Source organism: Natrix helvetica (assembly GCF_964273705.1).
Source record: "Natrix helvetica genome assembly, chromosome: 1".
In the NCBI taxonomy this organism is placed as follows: domain Eukaryota; kingdom Metazoa; phylum Chordata; class Lepidosauria; order Squamata; family Natricidae; genus Natrix; species Natrix helvetica.
In genome coordinates, this window is record NC_138548.1 from 139515223 (window position 1) to 139541626 (window position 26404).

General features: G+C 36.5%; 1 protein-coding gene across 3 annotated transcripts in view; it reads right to left on the reverse strand.

Annotated features, from left to right (window-relative positions):
- DPP10 (dipeptidyl peptidase like 10) overlaps positions 1–26404 on the reverse strand; it is a 652197-nt gene that overhangs the window by 81738 nt on the left and 544055 nt on the right. For all 3 annotated transcript variants that reach the window (XM_081939815.1, XM_081939814.1, XM_081939813.1), the window contains exons 6-7: positions 12655–12707; positions 12493–12574 (exon numbers count right to left, since the gene is read on the reverse strand). In XM_081939815.1, coding sequence (XP_081795941.1) covers positions 12493–12574; positions 12655–12707 — 135 coding nt within the window. The remainder of the gene's footprint in view (positions 1–12492; positions 12575–12654; positions 12708–26404) is intronic.

Genomic DNA, 26404 nt, shown 5'->3' on the forward strand with positions numbered 1-26404 from the left:
ATGTTCTTTATCTTTGAAACATGCAAGTAATATTGGCAATGCACCAACTTTGTATAGTATATTCCCATAATACATTTCAGCAATTATTACATCCATTCTCCAAGGGGCTAATTTTCTAGACAATGTAAATTAAAGAAATAGAGATTGTCACTATGGGAATCCTTAATTAAAACAAAAATATGCGGGTGGGAGAGGTGTGCTCAGGAGTTTCATTAAAGGTGCTTTGTTTCCAGAATCTCATGTCAATCATAATTTATTGGACAAAATGTTTGATGCAATAGGAGTAAGTTCACCACTCAGAAGCTTAAGAAAATAGGAAAGAGCTTCATATTATATCCGCTCTGTTTCAGCTTCAGCGATGCCATTATCCATCTGACAGAACTGTTCTACTGTTTCAATTTTTACAACTACATCTTGCCTAGGGAACTAATATATCTCAATTGATGCTTAATTGGGTATACAAATCCAGGTAGATAATGCCACATTTTAATCAGAATCCAACTAGGAATGTGCCCCTCTCCCACACAGATGTTCACCTCTGCTGATTTGGAGTAGCAATTGACATCAACACTGATACACAACAAATCCCAGGTGGCTTCAAAACTGCTGCTGCAATAACAAAATGTTCTGAATTATTTGAGATGTATAGAAAACTTTCCTCAAAGAGTACTTTCTTTGATGGATTAAAATCAGTCATCCAACATTTGAAGTCAGTTTGATGTCATTGTTAAGTTGTTGGCCTAGAAAGCAGGAGACTGTGAGTTCTAGTTCTGCCTTAGTCATGAAAGCCAGATGAATGATCTTGGGCCAGTCACTCTCTCTCAGCCCAATCCACTTCACAGGGTGATGTTGTGGGGAAAAAGAGAAGGAGGGAGGAATATTAATTACTTACTCAAGTAACCTTGAGTTACTTATAAAGTAATAAGGGAGCGATAAAAATCCAATAAACCAGGGGTGTCAAACTCATGATGTTCTGTTGTCATCACGTGATGTATCATGACTTTTCCCCCCTTCACTAAAAGGGAGGTGGGCATAGCCAGCGTGTGACGCATTCAGTCTGCGAGCCGCGAATTGACACCCCTGCAATAAACATTCAGGAGCTGGTGTATATTTTTATACAGCGTGAAACAGAAGACCTCTTTTGAAATAAATGTTCTAAGTTCAGTTAGATGAAATCAACTCTAATATTTTAAGTAACAGGGGCTTACCCATTGATTTCACAAAATTCCTCTAAAAATTGTTGCTGGCTTGAAATTTCTTAATGCATCAAGAAAAGAGAAAATAATCAGCTGAATTACACCATTACACTACAATGGATACATGGAAGTAACCACCAAGAAACTGTTTTGGTTAATTCAATTGGTTTTTAATTACATTTGAATATTTACGTGAGCTCCACTTTGACATTTGTTCTAAACCAATTATGCCAGGGAAGGAAGGCAGCAAATTTATGCCTGGTCTCAATCTTAATTCTCCTAGTAAATTCCATACTACCTGATTCCTAGTTCCAAGTTTGATTTTCACTATTTATACAAGTAACATATGCTGATCTCTTGCCTCCCATCTCATTAAGGATGCTCACATCCTCTGTGCTCAAATGAACCTAGTCTCATCTCAGTATTAGTGCATAAATATCCATGGCAGACTGGACAATTCTACACCTCCTTGCTCCTTTCAGATACTAACCCTGCTGTAACATGTAATGTTGCCAGGTTCAGCTCAGCAGTGCTTAAAACTGTCAGACGGATGACCTGTGCCCTAAACTAGTTTTTAATGAGCATCTAGTTTGTCATCCTAGAATGCTCTGTACTGTGATAATCTGCCACATACTAACCTTTATGTTCCTCTATACCCCTCTAATGTAGCTACCCCTCCTTTTAGAATTCTTCTACATCTACTTATACCATTTAGCATTTTATATCTATTATTTTTTAGACTCTTGATAGCTTTTTAATTGACTGTTCCTCATCCTCCCAATGCTGATCTTTGACTGTAATAAAGATCTGACTTATTCAACTGAACCTCTACTTTCTTTCCCCTTTCTGTACACGCACATACACCGGGGGGGGGGGGGGAGGAAGGAGAAAGGGAGGGAGGGAGGGATAGAGAACACTGCAACTTATACACATGGTTAAAGGTATTATAAAAAGTATCTGGTAGAGACTTTTTAAAAACAGCAGCAGGATGATTTGTCTCTGCAACAATTACTTGTCTATGTGTATTGGTTAATGACAGGCAAATCTACATAGTATATACTAAAAATATAGATAATGTTAGAAATAAGTTTTTTATTTTTATTTTTTTGGTTGAGGAGATTTCCAGATGCTGTATTAGCATTGGGGCACAGTTGACTTTTTAAAAAATCTGTTTTGGTTATTTGGATGATAATTGAATTGCAAGATCAAATCTGGATCAGTCACTGGGACCAGAAATTTATTATTCTGAGCTCTCAGACTCATGCTGGAGCCCATCTTCGGGGAACTTCTCTCTACTGGAATATGTGCTTTAGGCTATTCCTATTGGTTGATTGATATGTTGATGGCTGACAATTGGAAGTTGTTCCCTTGTGCTATCAAGCCCTTGGTTCCTACTTGATAAGATGGTAGTAAATCAGCACTCCCGTTATGGCAAGGGGGGCATTTCTCAGGCTTCAATCTTGATCTTGCAATATTATCCTGGGACATGTATATTTGCCTTCACTTGTGATAATTGCACTGTTCAGTTCAATTATCCTTGCCTGTTCTCAGGCCACCAGGCGTCATTATCAAATGGCTCTCTTCAACTGTTCAGTGTACACTTAGAATATGGAAAAAAGAGCAAATCCTGTACAGACTGGAGACCCTAGTCTGTTGCAGCATCATATTGCACTTTAAAAATGAACAATGCTATCATTATATATTTGCATACATTGCCTTTCATTTCTTGAGATGCCTTCATGAGTTACTAACTACTGGTTTAGGAGGGAAGGGAACTGATGTAGCAAGTGAAGCTGTGAGGAAGTAAAATGCAGAGTTATTATTGGTTATTCCCCAATAGTATGCAGGAATACAGTCAGAAAAAAGCTCAGGCCATGATGCAGGGCAAAAAAAATTATGAATTGGCTCCCAGGGTCTGAATATTTTGAAAATGGTGGGATGTAAGATAACATGTCTGGAATAAATCAGGAAGCTTTTTATGTACTGGTTCATTTCCTTTATTATATAGATCCAGGTTGCTTATTTTTAAGGGAGAAAAAAATTATAGCTTTCTTCATAATTTATACAGACAAACGAAGGATGAAGAAAAGGAAGAGAAGGAAGATTTCCAATGTGCAAAATAGAATGACTAAATAAAGGTAAGGTACATTTTATAGTTTTCCAACAGACTGTAATTTATTTCTCTTTATTGTCCTTATTGTTCTGCATCGTCTTGCAATATAAAGGAGGTGAAATTCATCGTTTAGTTTGTATTGCAACTTGAATTGACAGAAAGCAAGAATATATGCACTTATCTTTTTGTTTTGTATGGCTCCAACTACCTAGCAGAATATTTTTGAAAGATAGTTCCTTCAATATTAGACTTGTGCTTGCTGGGTAGTTGGAGTGGATTCTTTAAAGAGAGAAGGTTCAAAGAATATCCATAAGGTTTTCTTAAAGGGGTTTTCAAATGTGGTTTTGCAAGGACTCTGAATGGATTCTATGGGACTAAGTGGTGGAAAAAAAGGTTCCATGGCATGAACACCTTTGAGTATCTTTTAATATAAAACTTTAAATGTTGCTGTGGTTTGTTTACTACTTGAAAACTGTTTTGAAAATCGAATAGTGTTAGCAAACATGCACTAAATTGTTATATTAACATTCAAAAATCACACACCATGGAAAGAGTATTTTTTCTTTCCCTAATTTAATAGCCCGAGTGACAAGAACTCCAAGGGTACTACATGGCCAACAACAATGTTTAATATTTTTATTCCTAGTTATGTTTCTACAATTCTGCCAAAACCAGGTTCAATGCATATTCAAAAGGAATATACATTTTTAATAGAAATCTTTGACTTTTATGAATATATTTAAACATTTTTGAAATTGTTTTCATTTTTGTTCCAGATAAAACAGCTGTAATCCTTGGAGTTCCTCTTGAACCCAGTTCCCTAGTTAGCTATCACTCAATTCTGCTGCCAGTGCTTCCACTTTCTTTCTGTAAAGCAATTCCCTACACCCCTTATCCATTGTAGAGAACGGCATCCAACCCATTCCCAAGCCTTTCCCAAGATTCATCAATCTTCTAGAGTGACATGGAATGGAGAGCTGAAATATGAAAACAATTTCAGCTGAATTGCTAAAAGAAAAATTGAAATGGAAGCTTTCAGGAGATATCCACTGAATTGGGGCCAACTTTCTCTCTTCTGTGTGGCATTCTACATGCCACTATCCCCTGTTCTGATGATTTCCAACTCTTCTGAACAGCTTTTTATGGTATGCAAAGGGACAGAGAAATAATACTCCTTCTATATTCAATTTATAAGCATTCACTGGGATGCAAGTCAGAAAGCTTGACATTTTAGGGGTCACTGAATTGAGATGCATTCCACCAGAAGATAACACTTTTTATTAACCAGAGCATGAAAAAAAAAGAATGTCACTGGTTGTATATGTAGGAAGGGTACATCAAGAACAGTCAGAAGTCATCACCATTACTTATTCATTATTGTTGGAGCAAAGTAACAACAATGGATATGCAATTTTACTGGATAGCTTTTCTACCCTTCTATGTTTGTTAAACCAAGGTTTTCCTGTTTATCCTCAAGGCAATAAAGAGGATGTCTGGGACTGTAATGGTCTGTCTGTAGGAATATCTTGAGAGACAAGAAAAGAGCGGCCACCTGGGCAATGGTCAGAGAAAAGACATCTTTGCCACCAGAAGGAATGGAGGTACAGAAACATATAATATGTACAGGTAGTCCTCGAGTAAAAACCACAATTGAGCCCAAAATGTTTATGTTGCTAAGTGAGACATTTGTTAAGTGAATTTGTCCCATTTTATGACTTTTCTTGCCACAGTTGTTAAGTGAATTGTTGCATTTGTTAAGTTAGCAACATGATTGTTAAGGGAATCTGGATTTCTCCATTGAATTTGCTTGTCAGAAGGTCTCAAAAGCTGAACATATGATCCCAGGACACTGCAGCTGTCATAAACATGAACCACTTACCAAGCATCTGAATGTTTGTCATGTCACCATGAGGATGTTGCAACGGTTGCAAGTATGAAAAACGGTCACAAGTCATTTTTTTCAGTGTCATTGTAACTTTGAATAGTCACTAAATGAACTATTGTAAGTCAAGGAGTGTGTGTGTGTGTGTTGAGTATGTATGTATGTATGTATGTATGTATGTATGTATGTATGTATGTGTGTCAGGGGTGGGTTCCTGCCAGTTGTAACCTCTTCTATAGAAGGGGTTCCACAAATCTACAGTGCTGTTTAGAACCGGTTCCAGATCCCTCCCCCCGCCCATCCGCAATGAAGAGCGAGAGGAGGAATTCTGGGAGTTGAAGTCCACAAATCTTAAAGCTCTCAAGTTTGAACACACCTGGGTTTTTTTCTAAAGGGTTAGGAGTGCAAGGGTCTTGTAACTTGACAGCTTTAAGACTTGCACGCTTCAATGGCATAGTTCCTAAGCCAACAGGACTGGAGGAGGAATTCTGGGAGTTGAAGTCCACAAGTCTTAAAGCTGTCAAGTTTGAACACCCCTGGGGCTTTTTTTCTAAAGCGTTAGGGGTGCAAGGGTCTTGTAACTTGACAGCTTTAAGACTTGCATGCTTCAAATGCCAGAGTTTCTGAGCCAACATTTTGGTTGCTAAGCAAGAGCATTGTTAAGTGACTTTCACCACATTTTACAAGATGGCCACGCCCACCCAGTCACATGGCTAGCAAGCCACTCCCACCTGGTCACATTGCCGGCAAACCACTTCCACCCAATCACATGGACAGCAAGACACTCCCACAAAGCAGGCTACAGAAGAGGTTCTAAAAAATTTTGAAACCCACCACTGATGTGTGTGTGTGTGTGTGTGTGTGTGTATACACACACATACATACAATAATACAATAGCAGAGTTGGAAGGGACCATGGAGGTCTTCTAGACCAACCCCCTGCCTAGGCTGGAAACCCTATACCATTTCAGATAAATGGCTATCCAACATCTTCTTGAAGACTTCCAGTGTTAGGGCATTCACAACTTCTGGAGACAAGCTGTTCCACTGATTAATTGTTCTAAGTGTCAGGAAATTTCTCCTCAGTTCTAAGTTGCTTCTCTCCTTGATTAGTTTCCACCCATTGCTCCTTTTTCTACCCTCAGGTGCTTTGGAGAATAGTTTGATTCCCTCTTCTTTGTGGCAACCCCTGAGATATTGGAACACTGCTATCATGTCTCCCCTAGTCCTTCTTTTCATTAAACTAGACATACCCAGTTCCTGCAACCGTTCTTCATATGTTTTAGTCTCCAGTCCCCTCATCCTCTTTGTTGCTCTTCTCTGCACTCTTTCTAGAGTCTCCACATCTTTTTTACATCGTGGCGACCAGAACTGAATGCAGTATTCCAGGTGTGGCCTTACCAAGGCATTATAAAGTGGTATTAACACTTCACGTGATCTTGATTCTATTCCTCTGTTTATGCAGCCTAGAACTGTGTTGGGTTTTTGGCAGCTGCTGCACACTGCTGGCTCATATTTAAATGGTTGTCCACTAGGACTCCAAGATCCCGCTCACAGTTATAGATACACATACATATATGTATGTACACATACATACATACACACATACATACACACACATGCAGACAATGGTGATAGATGTAGTTGTGCCAAGTAACAGCAACTGGACTTTCTTTTTTTTTCTTTGAAAATGTTTTGCTCCTCATCCAGGAAGCTTCTTCAACTATGACTAGATGGTGGGGAATGGAAGGATTTATACTCCTTGCAGATAGTTGGTCATTTGCATTTTTAGCAAGTCATTAAGGCCACCTGGAGGTTTATCTGTGTCTTCAGGGTCACCTGAGTAGTGCAAATGGGTGTGGAGACTTCTTGGAACTGTTGAAAGGACTGTGTTGTAGACTGGAGATAGATGATGTTGTATCCCTCTCCCTTTGCTGAGAGAGGGCTGTTCAATTTTGACACAGATGGCCTCTTTGGCCCCTCTTTCAAACCAGTGATCATCTCTGGATGAGAAGTGAAACATCTTCAAAAGAAAACCAGAAAGTCCAGTTGCCTCTTGAAAAAAGCACCTTACGGACAATCATAACCTAAATGACTGAGAATCTCCATAGAGATCAGGAAGGAGTAAAAGAAGCTGCACAAGAATCAGGGTCTGATGTGGAAAATAAAAGCCAAAGTGGTTCTAGGGTAGTGCCAGGAGCACTTAGGGCTGTGACTTCTAAACTGGGAGAGTGGCTCCAACACAGCCCAGGAGCTACATCAGAGCTCTCTGTCCAGAAGAGTGCAGTGCTAGGGACAGCTAAGATCCTTCACAGAACCCTCAAACTCCCAGGCTTCTGATAGAGGACCCAAGCTTGAGGGTCTTCTACCATAGGGATGAGAAGATACTTATTTTATATACATACAGACAGACTGCCATGATAAGGAGATATATTTTATTTTATTCCCCATCTTTCCTCTAACCCTGGGGTATCAAACTTACATCATCACGGTGGCATCACATGATGAATCGGGACTTCCACTTTTGCTAAACTGGGTGTGGGTGTGGCAAGCGCATGACACAACTGGCCTGCAGGCCAGGACTTTGACAGCCATGCTCTAACCTAAATGTTTTTGATACAGTGATACAGGCCATGATGAGCAAAAACTTGTTTGATGATGTCATGATACAAATCTTGACCATTTGTAGATGTATTGTGATGCTTCACAGAAATATGTAAATATGTGCCTTGTGTTGTGATGTGATGATATATGTTTTGCTATTTACCCACCCAATTCCTCTCTTTCAGATGCCAATGATTAAAGCATCTAATTAGAGCTCTAATCATTGTTGTAATTAGTCTGTCTTGCTAACAATTAGTAGTATAAACATGTCAGTCTTAGTAGGTTTGTAATTTGATCTGATTTTTACAAAAGGAAAGATCTATTGTTTTAAATTTCACATAAATTGTGCAACATAGAGTAAGAAGGAAGGTAATTTTTATGCCTCAAAATTGGAATAACTCTCCTACATCTTTTGACATATAAGATGTAGAATCTTGCAGCAGACACATTAAATATTGTTTTCTTTTTGCCAATAAACCACTAGAACAATATTTTGTTTTTACACCTGTTTGTAAAGAAATGGAATTCCTGTATTTAGTTCATTGGGGGGGGGGTTGTACATAGATGATAATCTATGTAGGGAAGCATCAGAAGTGTCATACAAATATTAATGACTATGATATTAATATTCATATCTATTATGCTGATAATTAGATGGAAACTTCCTTAATTAATAATGTGATAATACATTTTGCAGCACAAATGAGGGACTGAATAATACAGATTGCTCTATGCCAAACTCCAATTTTCAACAAAGCATGTGTGTAAAAGCTAATTGTCTGAATTGCTCAATCAATTATTTCTTCATGACACACATTATGACATTATGGTATAAGTTATCACTAATCAACTAACCAAAATGAATGCAAAGTACTGGAAATGTGGTCCATTACACCCTCACAAATTATTAATTTTTATTACAACTAGGGAAACCACTTCTATTGATTTTTAACATTGAAAATATGAGCTTAGCATTCCATATATGAACATTTATTAAAACTTTTCTTGTTTCTAATATTTCTTTATTGAAGAATATTTCCATTGTTTTTTAAAAGGTACATACTAGAAAGAAGAAGAAGCTAAAAGAAATACTAACTATCCATTAAGAATGGAATTATTATTATCACTTGCTTGTGACTGTGTTGTAGCCTATTAATTTTGGCACAGGGAAATAAACATTCAAACTTATGTAACATACACATTTTGAAACATTTATACCTATTTTGCCTTTTGGGTAATAGGACACAGCTTTGCTCTGTGTATAATTCTGGTATTGCATGCCTGGCATTTTGTTGTTGTGCAGGAATATATTGATACATTGGTATAGTTAATTACCATATTCAAAAATGACAAGATGGATGCAATTACTTCTCACTTCAGCTTTGCTTTTTTGCTCCTATTTGGTAAACTGTATTCTTACAAGTAACATTTAAGTGCTCATGCCAACTTGATTATCAACAAAGGAACCAACATATCCTTAAAATATTTGATTTCATGGACTTTTAACAGAATATTCTGCCATAGAAGAACTTCTATGTATGCTCTGTTGCCATATTATGACCAAACAGTACAATAAATCATACATATTTTCAAACTGTTAAGTATCAAGAACCTTAATTTCAAGACTGAATTCCTCTTATATGTAAAAATCTATGAATTTATCTTTGTTTTGTCTTTATGTTTTTTTTTTAAATAAAATATATGTCTTATTATTTATGCAGGAATTCTCAAAAACATTTGACACCATTAGCTATGGTATTTTTCTGAATTGCCTGGCAGAAATGAGCTTTGGAAGTACCATTTAATTGGAATTCCAGTTCTTAACAAGAAGTCAGTTTCAGAAAATGACCCTGATCCATTAATTCACCTTGTCCTCATGTTATTTCTGTGAAATTATGGGGGAAATTATCAGACCATTTGAAGTGTGCTAATATCAATATACACATGGCCTTTAACTCAAACATCATCATGGTATACAGTATGTCACTTAGGATTGAACTGTGGATTCCTTACAGATATTTCCTTATCAAACTAGGTAATATTAGAATTAACTAGTCAATTAGTGGTAGGATGGAAGGGAGTTTGCTCTCAGTTTCTATACAGTAGATGCCTTGTCAGTGTTGGTCAGGGTGTTGTTTTCTCCTTGATTAGACTATTTATTGCTTGATTGTTTGTCTGATATTAATCCTGATGTTAATTAGTATTTATCTGGGTGTTCATTACTGGTGACAATTTTTTTAAATCTCTTTTGAATGGTGTGCAAATGTTGCTTATTTCTATGTGCCAATTGATGACTGAATGCCAAGCTTCGAGGAATTCCTTAGTGATTTTGAATTCAGCTTGGTCTAGGATTCTCACAGTTTCCCAGTTGAAACTATGGCTAACTGAGTTAACTATGGTTAACTCCGTTCATCTATTGTGAAATGAAGACATTTTTATTATATCTTCTGACTGTTACTGGTACTTGGTATTGATGAATACATGCTGCTAATCTTATCCCTATTTTCCTACATAGTGGCTGCTGTCATATTACAATGTATGTTGTAGATGACTCATGTTTTTCTTCTTAGGCTATTATGTATTGATTTATTTAAGATGATTTAGTGAGCTTTAATTGGTTTGTGTACTATAGTAATGTCATGTGGTAGTAATAGTCTTTGTTTTTTTTAATGCGATTTTTGAATGTACGGCAATGTTATCCTTTTCACAGCTGATGCTATAATGGTTTGAGTGGTCACTCAGGCACTCTTTTTTGTTGTTTTGGTTTACTGCAATGTGCTCGTTCTAATCTGAAAAATGTTCTTACACAGCTCCTTTTGTAGGAGGTGGGTTGTTGCTTTGATGGTGGATGCCTGGTTAGAGTAAGTAATTTTTTAATAAACTGTTTCATCTCCTGATGAAGATATGCAGGAAGGGCACAGTGTTATTTTCTTCTTCCCTTGTGAATTTTATCCTTTGGAAAATGTTGTTGATTGTTACCTAACAGGGCAAGATGCTGTATATAAACAGAGAGCAAACCTCTCTTTGTTCTAGTATTGAAAATATTACTTGGTTGGCTAACAAAATTTCTGCAAGGAAACAACCAAGCTAAGAGAACCAAAGACTCTACTATCCAATCCAAGTGCTGAATAAAAATGGTCCCAATTGCTGAGTTATCTGATGTGGGTAGTTTTTTGATAGGTTTGTGTTTCTAATTTAACCCCATTTCTTCTGTTCCTCTGAGGATATCCAGGAATCATAGTTTGTTATTATTTTCTTATTTCCTTGAAATTTTTTAAAGAAAATATTTGTTTCATGTGTCTTTTCAAGTTGTTCTTTTTTATTTTGTCAAAGGTATAATATATGTACGAGACCTATACTTTTGGATGTATACATGGGAATTCATAGTTTCTAGATACTTCATTACTGCTTCTACTATGAGTCCTGAGAGTGGTTCCTTTGATTTGTGGGTAGGTAGATAGTTTTGATCTTAGTGTACAGATAGTCCTCGACTTACAGCAATTCTTTTAATGACTGTTCAAAGTTACAACAGTCCTGAAAAAAGTGACTTATGACTGTTTTTCACCCTCATGAGCATTGTAGTTTTCCCCATGGTCATGTGATCAAAATTCAGTCACTTGGCAACTGACTCATATTTATGATGGTTGCAGTATCCCAGGATCATGTGATCACCTTTTGCAACCTTCTGAAAGCAAAGTCAATGGGGAAGCCAGATTCACAACAACCATGTTACTAACTCAACAAATGCAACGGTTCACTTAACAAGTATAGCAAGGAAAGTCGTAAATTGTGGCAAAACTCACTTAACAAATGTCTCACTTTGAAACATAAATTTTGGGCTCAATTGTATCTTAAGCTGAGGACTACCTGAATTTGTTTAGGTTGGGTGTGTTATGTAGTACTGCTGCTATATATCCTTTCACTAACTTTGGATCTATGGATCTAAATAATGTTGTGACAACAAATGAGACATTTATTTCATCATCTTCTTTTTTTAAGTTTTTGATTTTCTGGAGGCAGGGAATTGATAGACTACTTAGCGCCCCAACCCCCAATTGGTGAAAAACTAAACTTTTTTGTAACATCTTTAACTATGTTTCATGTTGGTATATTTCTAATGCATTTTACTAACACAATGTATGTTACTAATATTTATTCCTAATCAAGGAACTACCAACTCAAGTAAATAGTCAAACTGTAAACAATACTCTACTCAGGGAACAAGAAGAAAGCAACATCGCCAATCACATCGACAGGGCAAGCTACTATATGTAGAGAGCAAACCCCATTCTCTTCTACCACTGAAGATATTACCTGATCTGGTAACAAAACATCCTCAAGCAAAGAGCCAAGTTCAGAGACCACCAAGCTCTCCACAGAGCCCTGCGGTTTTAATTTTATATAACCCCCAGAGTTATTGCTATGAGTGGGACATCCATATCAATCAGTTGATTGATTGATCAACTCTTAGAGATTTTTAAGCATATGATTGCTCATTTGTATAGGAAATTTGATTTATTTATTTATTTTATTTATCTAGAAAATTTATATTGCACATGGCGACTTAAGGTGGCTTAGAAAACAAAACCAAAGAATAATTGCATACAAATCTCAAATAAGAAATGTATTTCCCCCTACATACATTAACACTTTAAAATAGATCAGCTGATAAAATGAACATGGAAATTTTTTCTTACCAGTTGCTGGTCTTGTACACCCCATGCTGCATACTGTAAAACTGAGTCCTCTACTTCTGGAGGATTTAGCTCCCAAACTTCCCTTGAAAAAAGTAAACACTTTACTTGGACACATTTGTAGCATTCAGTACTCAAAGCAACATTTATCAAACATTATCTTACCTTGTCTGTATGTTATATATCACATATGAAGCTGTATAAGAATAATGAAAAACCTGTAAAACAAGGAATAAGAAATACCCATAAATATAACCATCTGGATTGTAAAATAACTTCTTTAATTTTTGATTTAGTATCATACTGATCAGAATGTTTAATTACAGAGTATTGGGCAATCTCCCAATGTAGCATGTACTAACTAAAAGATTCTAGTCAAATCCAATTTAAAATTTAGAAAACAGCTGGATTCTCCTTGGGCAAAGTCACATGACCCCTGGGTCCACTCCACTCAGAATTTAAATATAAATCTGAATTCTAAAACTGTAAACTCTTATCAAATGCCACTAGAAATCAACAAATGCTTTCTGTTAAATTTTATTTTATCCTGAAGTACAATTACCATTATAAAATATAACCAATGAATTGGCCAAACTGCATTAGCATCATATCTTACAGGTCTGCCAAGATGTGTTCAATAAAATATGACTTCTCAGAAAAGGAACAACACTAAATAAATTGTGGGGTTTTTATAGATCTTACACATGAAGAACTTGATACTTCTTTCAATACAAGTTTTTATTTTGGTGATATTACAGGTGCATACATACATACATACATACATACATACATACATACATACATACATACATAATATTCCCTCTAGCTTAAGGCATGATTTAAAGTAGAGAAAGATTAAGTAGTAGTGGGCCAAATAAATTAAAGTTAGAAACAATAAAGTAAGTAAATCCAATTGAAAACAAAATGGGAATAATGAGGAAAACAAACTGTATAAGAATAGATTAACAAAAACGAAAACAACCTACCTCTAAATTATTCACTGTCAAGCCTGAATTTTAAAATGGTGTGGGATTGTTGGTATTCTGGAGTATTCTAACGTTAATTCAGTTTGACACAGTTTAGGCCCTTCAGCAACCACAGAATAACTAGATGATGAGTAATGCACATTCCAATGGCTCGCTGACTGAAGGAGGAAAAGGTGGTGGTGGAGAAGGGAAGTCGCCAAGCAACCAATTCTCATCTTGGTTGGACAATGTAACTGATTGTTTTGGAAACTTGAGAAAACTAAAACTTATATTGATGTGAAAAGCCCGGGAACTTTAGTAGAGGCTTTTCACTAGTTAGTGCCAAAATGGTGTATCCGAATAAATTTGTACTTTGAGTAAAGCAGGGGTGTCCAAACTTGGGAACTTTAAGACTTGTGGACTTCAACTCCCAGAATTCCCCAGCCAGCAAGTTTGGACACCCCTGGAGTAAAGGAATGGCTCAGAGTTCAATTTGTGAAGGATGCATTACTTGGAACCTGACATTCAGTTTACTAATGACAATAACCTTTATAACAACCATCTTCACTTCCATTACATCTAGACACCCATTTCATAAATCTTCTTCTTTGTCTTTAATTTCTCAATTGTTTTCAAGGAACTCAATACCATTCAAGCACAACTTTCTTGATAATAGTATATTCTCTGATAATATATTCCAAATATATTTGATCAGGAATTTACTTTGGATATTAACATGCATTCTTTACTTTTAAAAAAAGATATAGATCATAAGCATGTAAACAATGTGCAATGTTCGAACCTCCTGAAATATTCAAGTTCAGACATTTTTGAGTTTCAAAGATTTATGAGGATATCACTCTTGAACAAATTATACCTTGCCTTATGCTATTGTTATGTGTACTGACATTTTCTTCGGGTCCTTAAGCTATTCATGCAAAATGATAGGTATATCTAATAGGCATGGATTACTTGAAGTTTCAAAATACTTTGGATTAAGATTTTCGTTAAAAAGATATCATATAGACAGTAGTGCTACAGTTTAGAATCATTATTATTTAGCCTTTACTGACATTGTAGTTCCCAGAATGCTGCATTAACTTAAAAAAATATTTTTAAACAGCTACAATGAAGTTAAATGATAAGGTCATAACTACCTGAAGCACCATTTATCTTATTCAATCAACATCAATTACTTAAGATGATTTATTGCATCTCTTGCTTATCACTGAGCAGAATTTATGGATAGTATTAACATTTTTGACTGTGAAATATTACTGTGATAACAACAGTATTTTGCCAAGCCAAAATGAATATAAGAAAGAGACATTTCTAAAGATCTAATTCATCTAACATGAAAAAAACCTGTCAACCTAGCCTAAACAGCAAAAAGGCACATCTAGAAAATCTGCCTGGGCTTGTGCTGCTTATTTAAAATTTATCATAAAGATTAATTATCTCATGAAAAAGTCATCTTCTTTGGAGTGTTAATTAATTTACAATCAATTAAGCTCAACATAGCTAAACCAAAATTTCAAATTTGATACACCCTGAATGAACTGAGTGGAAAAGATATTATATTTATTATATTGTCATGGTTGGTTGTATAATCAGCCAGTTTAGATTGGATTTGGCCTTTTTTATCCACCTGAGATAGGCAGATGTTTGATAGTGTTATACAGATTTCATTGCAGGGTGTAAGCTGTTCCAAGTAAAGCTGCCTTTTGCAATTAACTGATGGAGATTTTGTCAATGCCAATGCGTTCAAATGGTGCTCCAGATGTTTTGAGATTGCACCCGAGGCACCTCAGAAAGAAAACACACTGACCAGAATTATATACTTGAAATTGAAGAGCTATATTACAAATTTTAGATTAAACACAGATTCTTAATAAGATAACTAAGAAAGGTCACCAGAAAGTGTTTAAGAAAATAAAACTGTTATTAACAATTATGGTACTGCAAAAATACAATGAAACTTTGTATTTATCTCACTAACAGTCTCTACCATCTGTTTCAAAGATTCTCCAACCCTCTCCAGCAAATTTGGGGAGTAGACAAATTGCAGAAAGGAAAGAAAAATATGTTTATTTGATAAATACTATGCTGTTAGCAAATAGCACCAATTAGCAATTATTAGCATTGTACATATTTCCATCACATTTCAAAAATTGGCTTAAATAAAAATTCTCTATATACTGTAGATAATTTGTACATTTCTATTTTTGGAGCCAGACTTAAATACAGATAATTCTTGACTTATTATCATGATTGGCTCAAAATTTCTACTGCTAAGCAAATTGGTTGCTAGGTTAGCTGCCCCTAATTTTACAATCAATTTGCCAGGACTGTTAAGTGTATTTGTTAAGTGAATCATGTGGTTGTTAAACAAATCTGGCTTTCCCCTTTGACTTTGCTTGTTGGAAGTCAGCTGGGAAGATCACAAATGGCAATCACCAGAAGCCACAACCATCTTAAATACACACTGTTTGCCAAGTGCCTGAATTATGATCATATGACCATGAGGATGCCATGATGGTCATAAGTGTGAGAATCAGACAAAAATCACTTTTTCAGTGTTGTAATTTTGAATGTTAAACAAATGGTTGTAAGTTAAGAACTACCTATAATCTATATGTGAATAAAACAACAATAGCTTAAAAACCAGACCAAAATTCAAGTTTCTAAAAATAACAACAGCTATTTTTATCTATCATTTCCTTCAAGCTTTAAGGCAAACATGGATTTATGATTTCAGACTTTATTATCTCAATGGAGATATGTAAATATTTCCATGTAACAATATGCTGGCCCTATTATTGTGTTCAATACAAAAATTACATTACACATAATTCTGTCATTTATTATGTTGGTTCCAAGAAAATACTTCTCATAGCTTAAAAGGAAGTGTAATGCATCCATGGTTGAACAAATGTAGACATGAATAAACACACACACACATGCACACACACACACACATACACACCCACACACCCCTAATATTCTATTGCTACCAAAGAATTTTGAACATTAAAAAAACTATTTCTGTACAAAGATTTATTGGAAAATTTCTGCACCACATTATCCATGAAGAGAGCTTTCAACTCTTTAAGCTGCTTTAGCTCAGGAAACAAACATCACAAGAAATATTGAAGCTCCATTGATATGGTTGTATAACAGAATCTTGAAAGTCTGACAGCATTTCCCATTCTATCTCTATTACACTAAAGAGAGTCAAGGCAGGTCAATATTGAGTTTCATCTTCATGCTTTCCTGAGCTAGGGTTCTCACATATTTTCTTCAAGGACATTTCTGTATCTGTGACAGTAGATCTGTACAATATCTCAAACTGTGCCAACTACCTTAATCTAAAAGAGGAAATGGGATCCCTGGACTATGCAGACCGGTGCAGGCTTGATTAATAGAAAAACCATTCATGCACCCTCCTTGACACAATGTTGAGATCACCATATGTGAAGGAGATGTTTTTACAGTAAAGCCTGCACCACAGTAGCAGTACCCTGCTGTTGAAACAGGCTGTTCAACAGTCCTGCTGTTGAAGCCATATCAGGCAGCAAAGTAGTGTTTCATGAGGAGAAGCAGAAAAAGCTTTCCATGTGAAGATAGAAAGAAGGATCTTCCTATGTGAAGATTCTGATTATGGAGCAGCCTGAGTGAACTCAGTGATCTGCAGGGCTCCACTCATCTATCTATAAGATTGACCCTTCCCATTGGCCTCTTTATGATCATATCCATTTGACTTCTGGAGAGAAGAGATTCTTGCTCAGCAGACAAAGGGCAAACGTTGTTGTTGCTCGTCCCATCCTTTCTTCTTCCTTTATACTTAGTATATCTTGTACAAGTGCTTAATTTAAAGCTGAATAAAAAGGCAGGCATGTGGTATCACAGAGAGCCTTTCGTTTCCTTTCTCTATAAAAAAATAAGCAGTTGCATACAAGTACTGAATTTAAAGACAAAAGTTGAGAAGGCTGCAAGTTTCCCTTCTTCTCACCCACAAGAATCAGTTCCACCACAGAAATAGCCACAAGAAGAATAACCCTACATATGCTGCCTAACTCTTTGGATGGTTACCAATCATTAAATACATTTAAAAACTGAGAAACAACAAAAACAAGGTAAAAATGAATAAAGGTGTTGGAAATGACAAGCTGAAAGAATAAAAAAAGAAAAAGAAAAGGACTTCATCCCCTAACGCTGGAATGAAGAACCCGGCAACTTGAGGGCTTTTTGAAATATCAGTAGGATGGGGGCTGTTCAAATCTTGAGGAAAACTTCATTCTGAAAGCAGGCACTGCCACAGAGCAGCCCCAATAGATATGTAGCTCAGGGTTAAATTCTGGAGGTCTCTGAGTTTGGATGTTTGCTTACAGACAGTTCATTACAGATAGCCTTCCACTTATGACCACAATTGGATCCAGACTCTCAGGTGTTGAATCAAACAGGTGTTAATCAAGATGACATATGGGTACTTCATTAAACAACCACAATCATGGCTCTCCCAGTTGTGATGATTAGGTGACCGCATGGATCCTGAAGTGGACCACTGGGGAAAGAGTCCAGACCTCTCATTACATTTGAGGCCCAGGCCCTCTCCTTGTCTCACCAGGGAGAATGATTGTCAGAATGCAGGCATTCAATAGTGTTTCTGCCAGATTTGAGGTCAATTCTTCCAGCACACCAAGGGATTTCTTAGCTTTTCAGAATGCTGGCATTTGCAAATGTTTTCCCCTTCCTGCCAGAGTCTTTCTAGGGAAAGAAGGGAAAGGAAAACACTGGTGAACTGCTAGTGTTCTGAGGTAACACTTTCCCCTTCTACAGAAAATTCTAGCAAATGCCAGTATTCTGAATGTTTCAGAATGTTGGATTGTTTTCCTAGCCTTCCCCCCTCCTGTCCAGAGCCTTTGTGAGCCTTCTAGAGGAGGGGCTCCAGTGAATGCCAGCATTCTGAAAAGCTCAGAGGAGAAAGGAAATCCTGCAGTGGGCTGGAAGAATGGAAATCCAATGTCCTCTCTGCTTGCAATCTTCCCTGCCAGTTTCCCATTGATTTTCTGGGGAAGTTGGCAGAGAAGATTGCAGATTACAATCACATGATTGCAGAACACTTGGCAACTATTTGTAAATATGAACAGGTTGTCAAGAACCTTCATGGGGGAAGGTAGGATATTTTTTTCTAATAGTAACAACATTTCCTAATAGAAGAAATAATCTTTACAAATGATGCATGATAGAATCCTGTTCTGAACCCCCCCTCCCCCATGCCTATGAATAAACCAGAACAAAGGCTTGGCTGTTTGCCACTGTTTAATTACTGAGATAACGAATCCTTTGGCTGAGGGCCCAGACAACTCACGTTCAATAGAGTAGCTCTGCAGCAACCCAGATAATTCAAATGAAGGAACTCAGATAGTCCAAATGAACAGACACGGCTAGAATACACAGATAGATTTTCTTAACTATTAATTCGAACGGTTATTTCCTGCAAATGTCCCCTCACAACGCCTCACCTATAATCTCTCTTGGGAGGGGCCAATCCACAACCACCTGTGCTTAATCATCTTCTGTGAGTCTGCCTACAGAGTTGCTGCTTCCATTTCTCAGCCCTTCTTAATCTAGCATCAGGAACAAACTGCCTTTGATCCTCCCCACTGCTCCATGCCTCAGGAGCCTCCTGGTGGCTAACCAACCGCTCTGGTCCCTGCTCTGAGTCTGAACCCTGCACAGGGTCCTCCACATCGTCCACGGCAGACTCATATGGTTCCTCGCTATCCAAGTCCATCAGCAGCTCAACCAGATCCTGCTGGGCCACAACAGAATCCCATGCACTGAATTAATAAATCTTTTTTTTAAAATCCCAATTAGGGCAGTGTGGTCCTTTGATTTGAGGGGAAAGGGGTGATTTCACATCAGTGGTGGGTTTCAATTTTTTTTAGAACCTCTTCTGTAGGTGTGGCCTGCTTGTGGGAGTGGCTTGCCAGCAGTGTGACTGGGGGAGTGGCTTGCAGCCATGTGACCGGGTGGGAGTGGCTTGCCAGCCATGTGACTGGGTGGGCATGGTCAACTTGTAAAATGTGGTGAAACTCACTTAACAACACTCTTGCTTAGCAACCAAAATGTTGGCTCAGGAACTCTGGCATTGAAGTGTGCAAGTCTTAAAGCTGTCAAGTTACAAGACCCTCACATTCCTAACCCTTTAGAAAAAAATCCCCAGGGGTGCTCAAACTTGACAGCTTTAAGACTTGATGATGTGCAGACTGGTGGGGAGAGGGAGCTGGAACCGGTTCTAAACAGCACTGTAGATTTATGGAACCTCTTCTATAGAAGAGATTAGAACTGGCAGGAACCCACCCCTGTTTCACATACACAATTGTATTCCAAACCTGTGTCTTCTAAATGCTATTACATTTTAGAATTACAAAGCTGCCCTTCACAGGGTCAGGTTCTGTTAAAGAACACTGAAGCACACTTATCGCACCCTTTGGCCTTTGAGTTTAAGTGTGAGAGCTAGATCAGAAGCAAAGGGCCTGAAAGCAGGCTGATTCATTACAGCAACAGTACATTTTCTATCAACCAAGTCAAGTGATTTGGTTGATTAGGATTCACCAGCAGGAGAAAGAAAAGTAATATTTGAACCTTGAATTCACTACATATCTCTATATCTGTATATCTGTATCTCTCTCTGTATTTATCTCTATCTCTATGCAACTTTAGAGTTATTGTTTGCAGATTTTAGTTTTCTCCATATTAAGAGCTTTGTGATAAAAATTATTTCAGCAAAACCTGTGTCTATGAATCCTTACCTACAAGCTGAACATATAGTTTAAGAAACCATCAGGAGAAGCTTGATTTTGAAATGCTGTACAGGCCTATTTGCTAGTTTCAGAGCTGAGTACCTTTAAATTAAGTTTTGTCATTATTGACCCCAGTGGTGTCAATGCTTTTAAATATGTATTTTCACCCTATATACAAAATTGTTACTTTCATAAAAAGCATGATAACAAAGCTACTAATACTGTATTTCATTGGGACATTATTTCATAAGGATTTCAGAGAGGTTGTATTATAGTAATATAACATGTATTCTGTTAGATACCAGAATCAGTTACAATGGTTTACACCAAGATCCTCTGTTCCGGCGGGAACAGAGATTCAACCTGATTGGTCGAAGGGTCTGACAGTTCCCTATAAAAGGGCTGCTGTCAGACTGAACCTTTGCTGGATTGTACATAGTTGTTTCAGAATTAATAAAAGCTGTCGCTGCCTAACCCTGAGTGTGCCTTTCCTTTACCCGATCCAACATATACAAAGTCTTCTGCTCTGTTTGCTAACACTATAGTTACTACAAGAAAACTGACTAGATTTTATCTAATATTGATTTGACCTAGAGTATTTCAAATTTTTCAACTTTCAATTTTCAAACATTAGGGGTGCTCAAAAGTTGTGACATTCCTTGGCGATTGTAAAAATATTTTGGCTACTTTAATATAATTTAGATGTGCTTGGTAAGTAACTACGTAAATATCTTAACTTTTTAACATTTTGTTTGTTTCATTACACTACTGTGTGTTCATAATTAAAACCTTCTGTACACCTGAATTGGCAGCATATGCTTGTTTAATGAGGCAGTGCTTAATTAGCTCTATTTTTATAGTTTTACAGTAAAAGATTATCCCTTCAAAACAAACTCAGCTAAAATTGTAATACCCTTGGAATTTCAAAGAATAATGTGATATCAGAATAATAATTCATATGATGCCAAAGGTTTGAACAGAAGCTCATCTTTCTCACAAATAAAGGCACTTTATAAAGAAGGAAAAGCAGCATGGTTTAGCTAGAATAAACCAAGGCAACAATGGGAAACCTGTTTCTAAGTAAAGAAGAATATCAAAACTGTCACCATAATAGAAGTGGGCAGCCCAGCAACTGCAGACCACATGCAGCCCTTAGTCTTGTTCAATAAAGCCTCCGAGGCTATCCCTCAAAAGACACACCATAGATATGAATTCATTTCAAAATACATATAATAATAAAAATATATATCATTGACCTAGTCAGTATCATAGTGACTTTTAACTAAAGACACAAATACATAATACACACAATTTATAGCAAATATTTTATATACACATACACAGTTTTACAGTCAATCAAATGTGCTTCTTTGTCTGATATACGTTCTATGTAGTTAATATGGTTAAACGTTTTTCTTGCAGGTCTGCTATAAAAGGACTTAGATTTCTACAATATTTCAAAGCTTTCAGTCCTTTCTAGAGAGTTACAAAAATATTTTTGGCTTATCTTTATCAAAGAAATGATGCTAACGGTTATTCCCTTGGGACTCCCTTATTCACCAAATCCTTTTTCAACCTACAATAAGGTATACAATGTTTAGAAATGCAAATACAAAAGCTTCTAGAAGATTTCTCTCTCTCTCTCTCTCTGTCTCTCTTTCTCTCTCTCTCCCTTCCTCCCTCCCTCCTTCCCTCCCTCCTTCCCTCCCTTTTCTTTGGTGAATATATTTCTTTTTAAATAGCAAGGAGAGAGAAACTACTAGTCCATCATTATTCAATAATTAATACAAGAACTGGAAGAAAAATAATAATATTCTTCCTCAGCTCAATTTCAATGGAAGCACACATTTATTTACAAAAAAAATTGGGAAGAGGAATTGAATCACATTCAAATGATGTACTATGGTAGAACACCATGTCTTGCATTAACTTTTTTTTTTTTTTTTGGCTAATGGAATCGTAGAGTGAGAAGGGGCCATTTAGGCCAAGTTCAACCTGCTGTTTAGTGCAGGAATCCAAATTAGATTCTTCCAATCAGAAGGTTAGTTATGCTGATCATAAACACTTCCAACAAAGAGAAGCCATCTTCTAGGCAATTGTTTCCTCTGATGAAATGCTTTTTCTCTATTAGTGCTGAAGCAGAACCTACCTTCCTGTCACTTAAAACGTTTTTCTACATTCTAAACTCTGAAGTGGAAGAGAACCTTTTATCATGTTTGTTTGCTTTGAGTCCTGGCTATTTGCTGGACAAGTCCCACAGTTTTGTTTTACTTCCTATTTCCTAGAGCTGAGAAAGAATAACTGGCCCAAGTTCCCCAGCTGGCTTCATGTCCAAGGCAGGAATAGAACTTCTGGTCACCCAGTACTAGCTTGATGTCTTAACCACCACACCAAACTGTTGCTCTTGGTATGTGAGTGCCCTTCAGATACTTGAAGCAATGGCAATAGCATTTAGACTTATATACCTCTTCACAGTGCTTTATAGCCCTCTCTAAACAGTTTACAGAATAAGCATATTGCCCCCAACAATCTGGGCCCTCCTTTTTACCCACCTTGGAAGGCTGGAAGGCTGAGTCAACCTTAAGCCTGGTGGGATTCAATCTGCCGAACTGAAGTCAGCCGGCAGTCAGAAGAAGTAGTCTGCAGTACTGCATTCTAACCACTGTGCCACTGAGGCACATTCTGAAGAGTCCTACTATATCCCCCCCCCTCCCCATTTTCTTTTTCCAAGGCTAAATATACCCAGTCCTTCAATAGGGCTATGTTTTTTATTTCCCAGATTATCCTTGTTTGCCCTTTTCTGAATTGCTTCCTCTAAATCCTTCTTGAAAATGTGCTCCTCAACATTTGATCATTATTCATGTATTTATATTATTTTAATTTCCTGACTATCAACTACAGGTTTGCTTTAAGTGAAATTGCTTCTTGAGCTTTACTGTATAGTACTTCATCTATCTAACTGCATTCCAGCTTCACAAAATTCATGCTTGTATGTATAAAGGCAATAATCGACTACTTGTTACTTTTTGATCTATGGATCCAGGACAGTTTTAAGCCAAATAGTTTACCAAATATTCAGTGATGTTTGATTTGGAAAGAAACATCTAAAGATACTCCCTGGAAGAATACGTGTTATCTCAGGGATAAAATAAAATTATCTTGCTAAGACAAGGTGCTGCACTGGGTTGGAGAAACACTAATTAAGCATCATGTTCACAAATGATATTTAGAAATATAAAAATATATTAAGAAAACAAATAAATATGGCTACCCAGGAATTGGGGTCCTCATAAGAGACTAAGAAGCAGATTTTCAAATTTGTTGCCAATGCTGAAAAAGATGCAGGTTGGATCTAGAGACCCAGATTATAGATATGTATTGATGAGTTCGAGGCAAGCAATGATTACCGCAATAAGGAAAGAGTTTCAGAGCTATTGTTGATAAAGCAATGACAAAACCTCTCATGGCCAGTATAAATTACAGGGATTTAACACAAAAGATAATTACGAAGAAATGTGAAATAAAACTGGTAATAACACCAATGCACTTAAGCGAATCTATATTTCACCTAAAAGGAATTATGACTGAGTTAGATAAAATAGCAGGATGGAAAATCCCTCACGGATGCTTCCCATGAAAGCAAAGAAAACAGCATTTCTCAGCATGTTCAGTTCTTATGTTACTTTGCATAGGAATAAAAAGTTCTAATTTCAGCTGGAAGCAAGATGAAATCTGAGCATTCAAGATTCTAAATAAAAGAATTGAAAGCAGGGAAAAAAGGAGACCTCCCAAAATACAACATAATTATTTTTTTTACAAAATTCAGTTTAATTGATTTGAGCCCTAAATTTGATAAAGGATATTTGAAATACAGAAAGCCGGAAGTGCACAGCTGTCTTCTTGTCTTAATAAAAACTGACTTCTAAAGTCAAGTGAAACTTCTTATTCCTCACAGGTTAATCTTTTAAAATGATTTACAGTAACATTATCTTTAAAAGCTGTTTAATTATTCTTATTAACAACTGATTAATTCCATTTATATCTAGCCTTTTCTATGGTGACATATATGAAGTTTATCCTTATTTATTTAACAAATTTGATTTTCTATTATTTTTAAAGGGGTATTTAACTGGCAACATAAGAAGTCTCCAACACTAGCTGACGAGTAAGAAAACTAGATTCCTTTAGTCTACATTAATTTCTTCAATTCTACAATGAAAAGGGAGTTAGATTACAGAAATTTACTGTAGACACTGAATATGTATACTCAGTAGTGGGATTCAGCCAGTTCACACCTATTCGGGAGAACTGGTTGTTAACTTTCTAAGCAATTAGGAGAATCGGTTGTTAACTTTCAAACAGTTCGGAGAACCGGTTGTTGGAAGAAATCTCATTTCGGGTTTTTCTCCACTTTATAGGGCTAATCCTGTAAGGAAGGCAGGAAGGAAACATTCTGGTGTTCTTTCTAGCCTAATCTTTATTGCCCTGCTTACAGAAACTGCATCTCCAGTTAACCCTTATTACATTGTAACAGCTAAGGCGAAGCGCCCATCGATGTGAGTGATGTTGAGTTGGCCATGACCACCCAGTCACATGACCACCAAGTCCAGCCTACCCAGCTGGTCATTAGGGCAGAGAACCGGTTGTTAAATTATTTAAATCCTAACTCTGCTTACACTGCAGCAGGCATTTATCAGGGAGTATGCTACAACAGTGCCTCCTTAATACCTTGGAGTCTGTCTCTTTGACTTAACAGAAAGTTAGCTACCCGTGTAAAAGATCTGAAAGGAAAAATAACCCATTTGTTCTTGTTTCAAAAACACCAATTTCCATTCCCAGATTCAAGAAATCCCTGTACATAAGAGAGTTATAAGCAGAGGCATACTGTTTATAATTTACATATGTACAGGGATTCCTCACACCAGCTTGACAGAGTCAAATGTTAAACTTACTAGAATTCTGCGAAGTGGTTGACAGTCAAACTCCAAGTTTTAGTGTACCTTAGTGTCTAGTGGTGCATCTTGGTGATGTCAATGGTCCCTGCAGAAATGGTTCTTAAACATTTATTGGCATGACACTGTTTATGTCAAAATTTGGTAATAAATATGGGAATATGCATGTCAGGATTTTTAAATATTCTGAAATAAACCATTTCAAAATACACTAAAATCAGCCAACTGTGACAGGTTGCAGGAAAGCTAATATAAAATATGCATGACACTTTCCAAAGGTTGTGAGAATCTAGATATTTATTTCTAAGAATCGAAGGGACAGGATATTAGTTCTACACCGTTATCGTAGTGTTAAAGAGGAAACTAATCTTTTATTTCTAATTACCAGGAGGTTGCCTTACATTTTTAGTGGCATTTCTTGATGTGACTTAGTATAAATATTACAGCAAGCAGGTGAGATCACAGGATCAGCAGGGAACTTAGATGCTAGTAAATCATTTTCCTTGCTCCATCAATCTCAATTATTAAAGAAGGCAGTTTGTTCTTGGAAAACATCTTCCTAGCATGCACATCTTTTCCAGACCGAGATTCACATTACTTAGCTAAACAGTTCTGATAGCCAACAAATGCAAGAATAGCCAGCATGCAACAAGATTTCTGATAGCTTTCATATTTCATATTCCCTTTGAATCTGGATTTTGTAGCATGTTATTAAAGTATGTGACAATTATCTAAAATTTCTGTGATTCATCTTTCAAAGATTCTCCACTTTCTGTAAACTGATTATTTAGCAGTAAAGGCTGAATGATATAGATATATAAGCTGTGGGGGTGTTAATATTTACCTACAGAAATATATTTCTATACTACACATAATACATATTAGAACTAAAGATCTTGAAATGGTACAGAAAATTGATTTAGTCTGAAAATGGATATTGCTTTCATGTTAGTCAAAAAATCAGTCATTATTTTTCTACTGCAATTAAACCTACCCTAAAATTATTAGTTCCTACATTAATTAAATTTTATTTTTATAATAGGTAGAATCTTCCTAGTTGCTAAGAAGATAAATAAATTTTAGTTATTACAGCCAAAGAGATATTTCAATAATTGCTTTTCCCCCCCTAAAAAAAATGGATAAACTTTGTGCATAATAACAGAAAGTCAGTAGAAAGATAAGTTTGAAC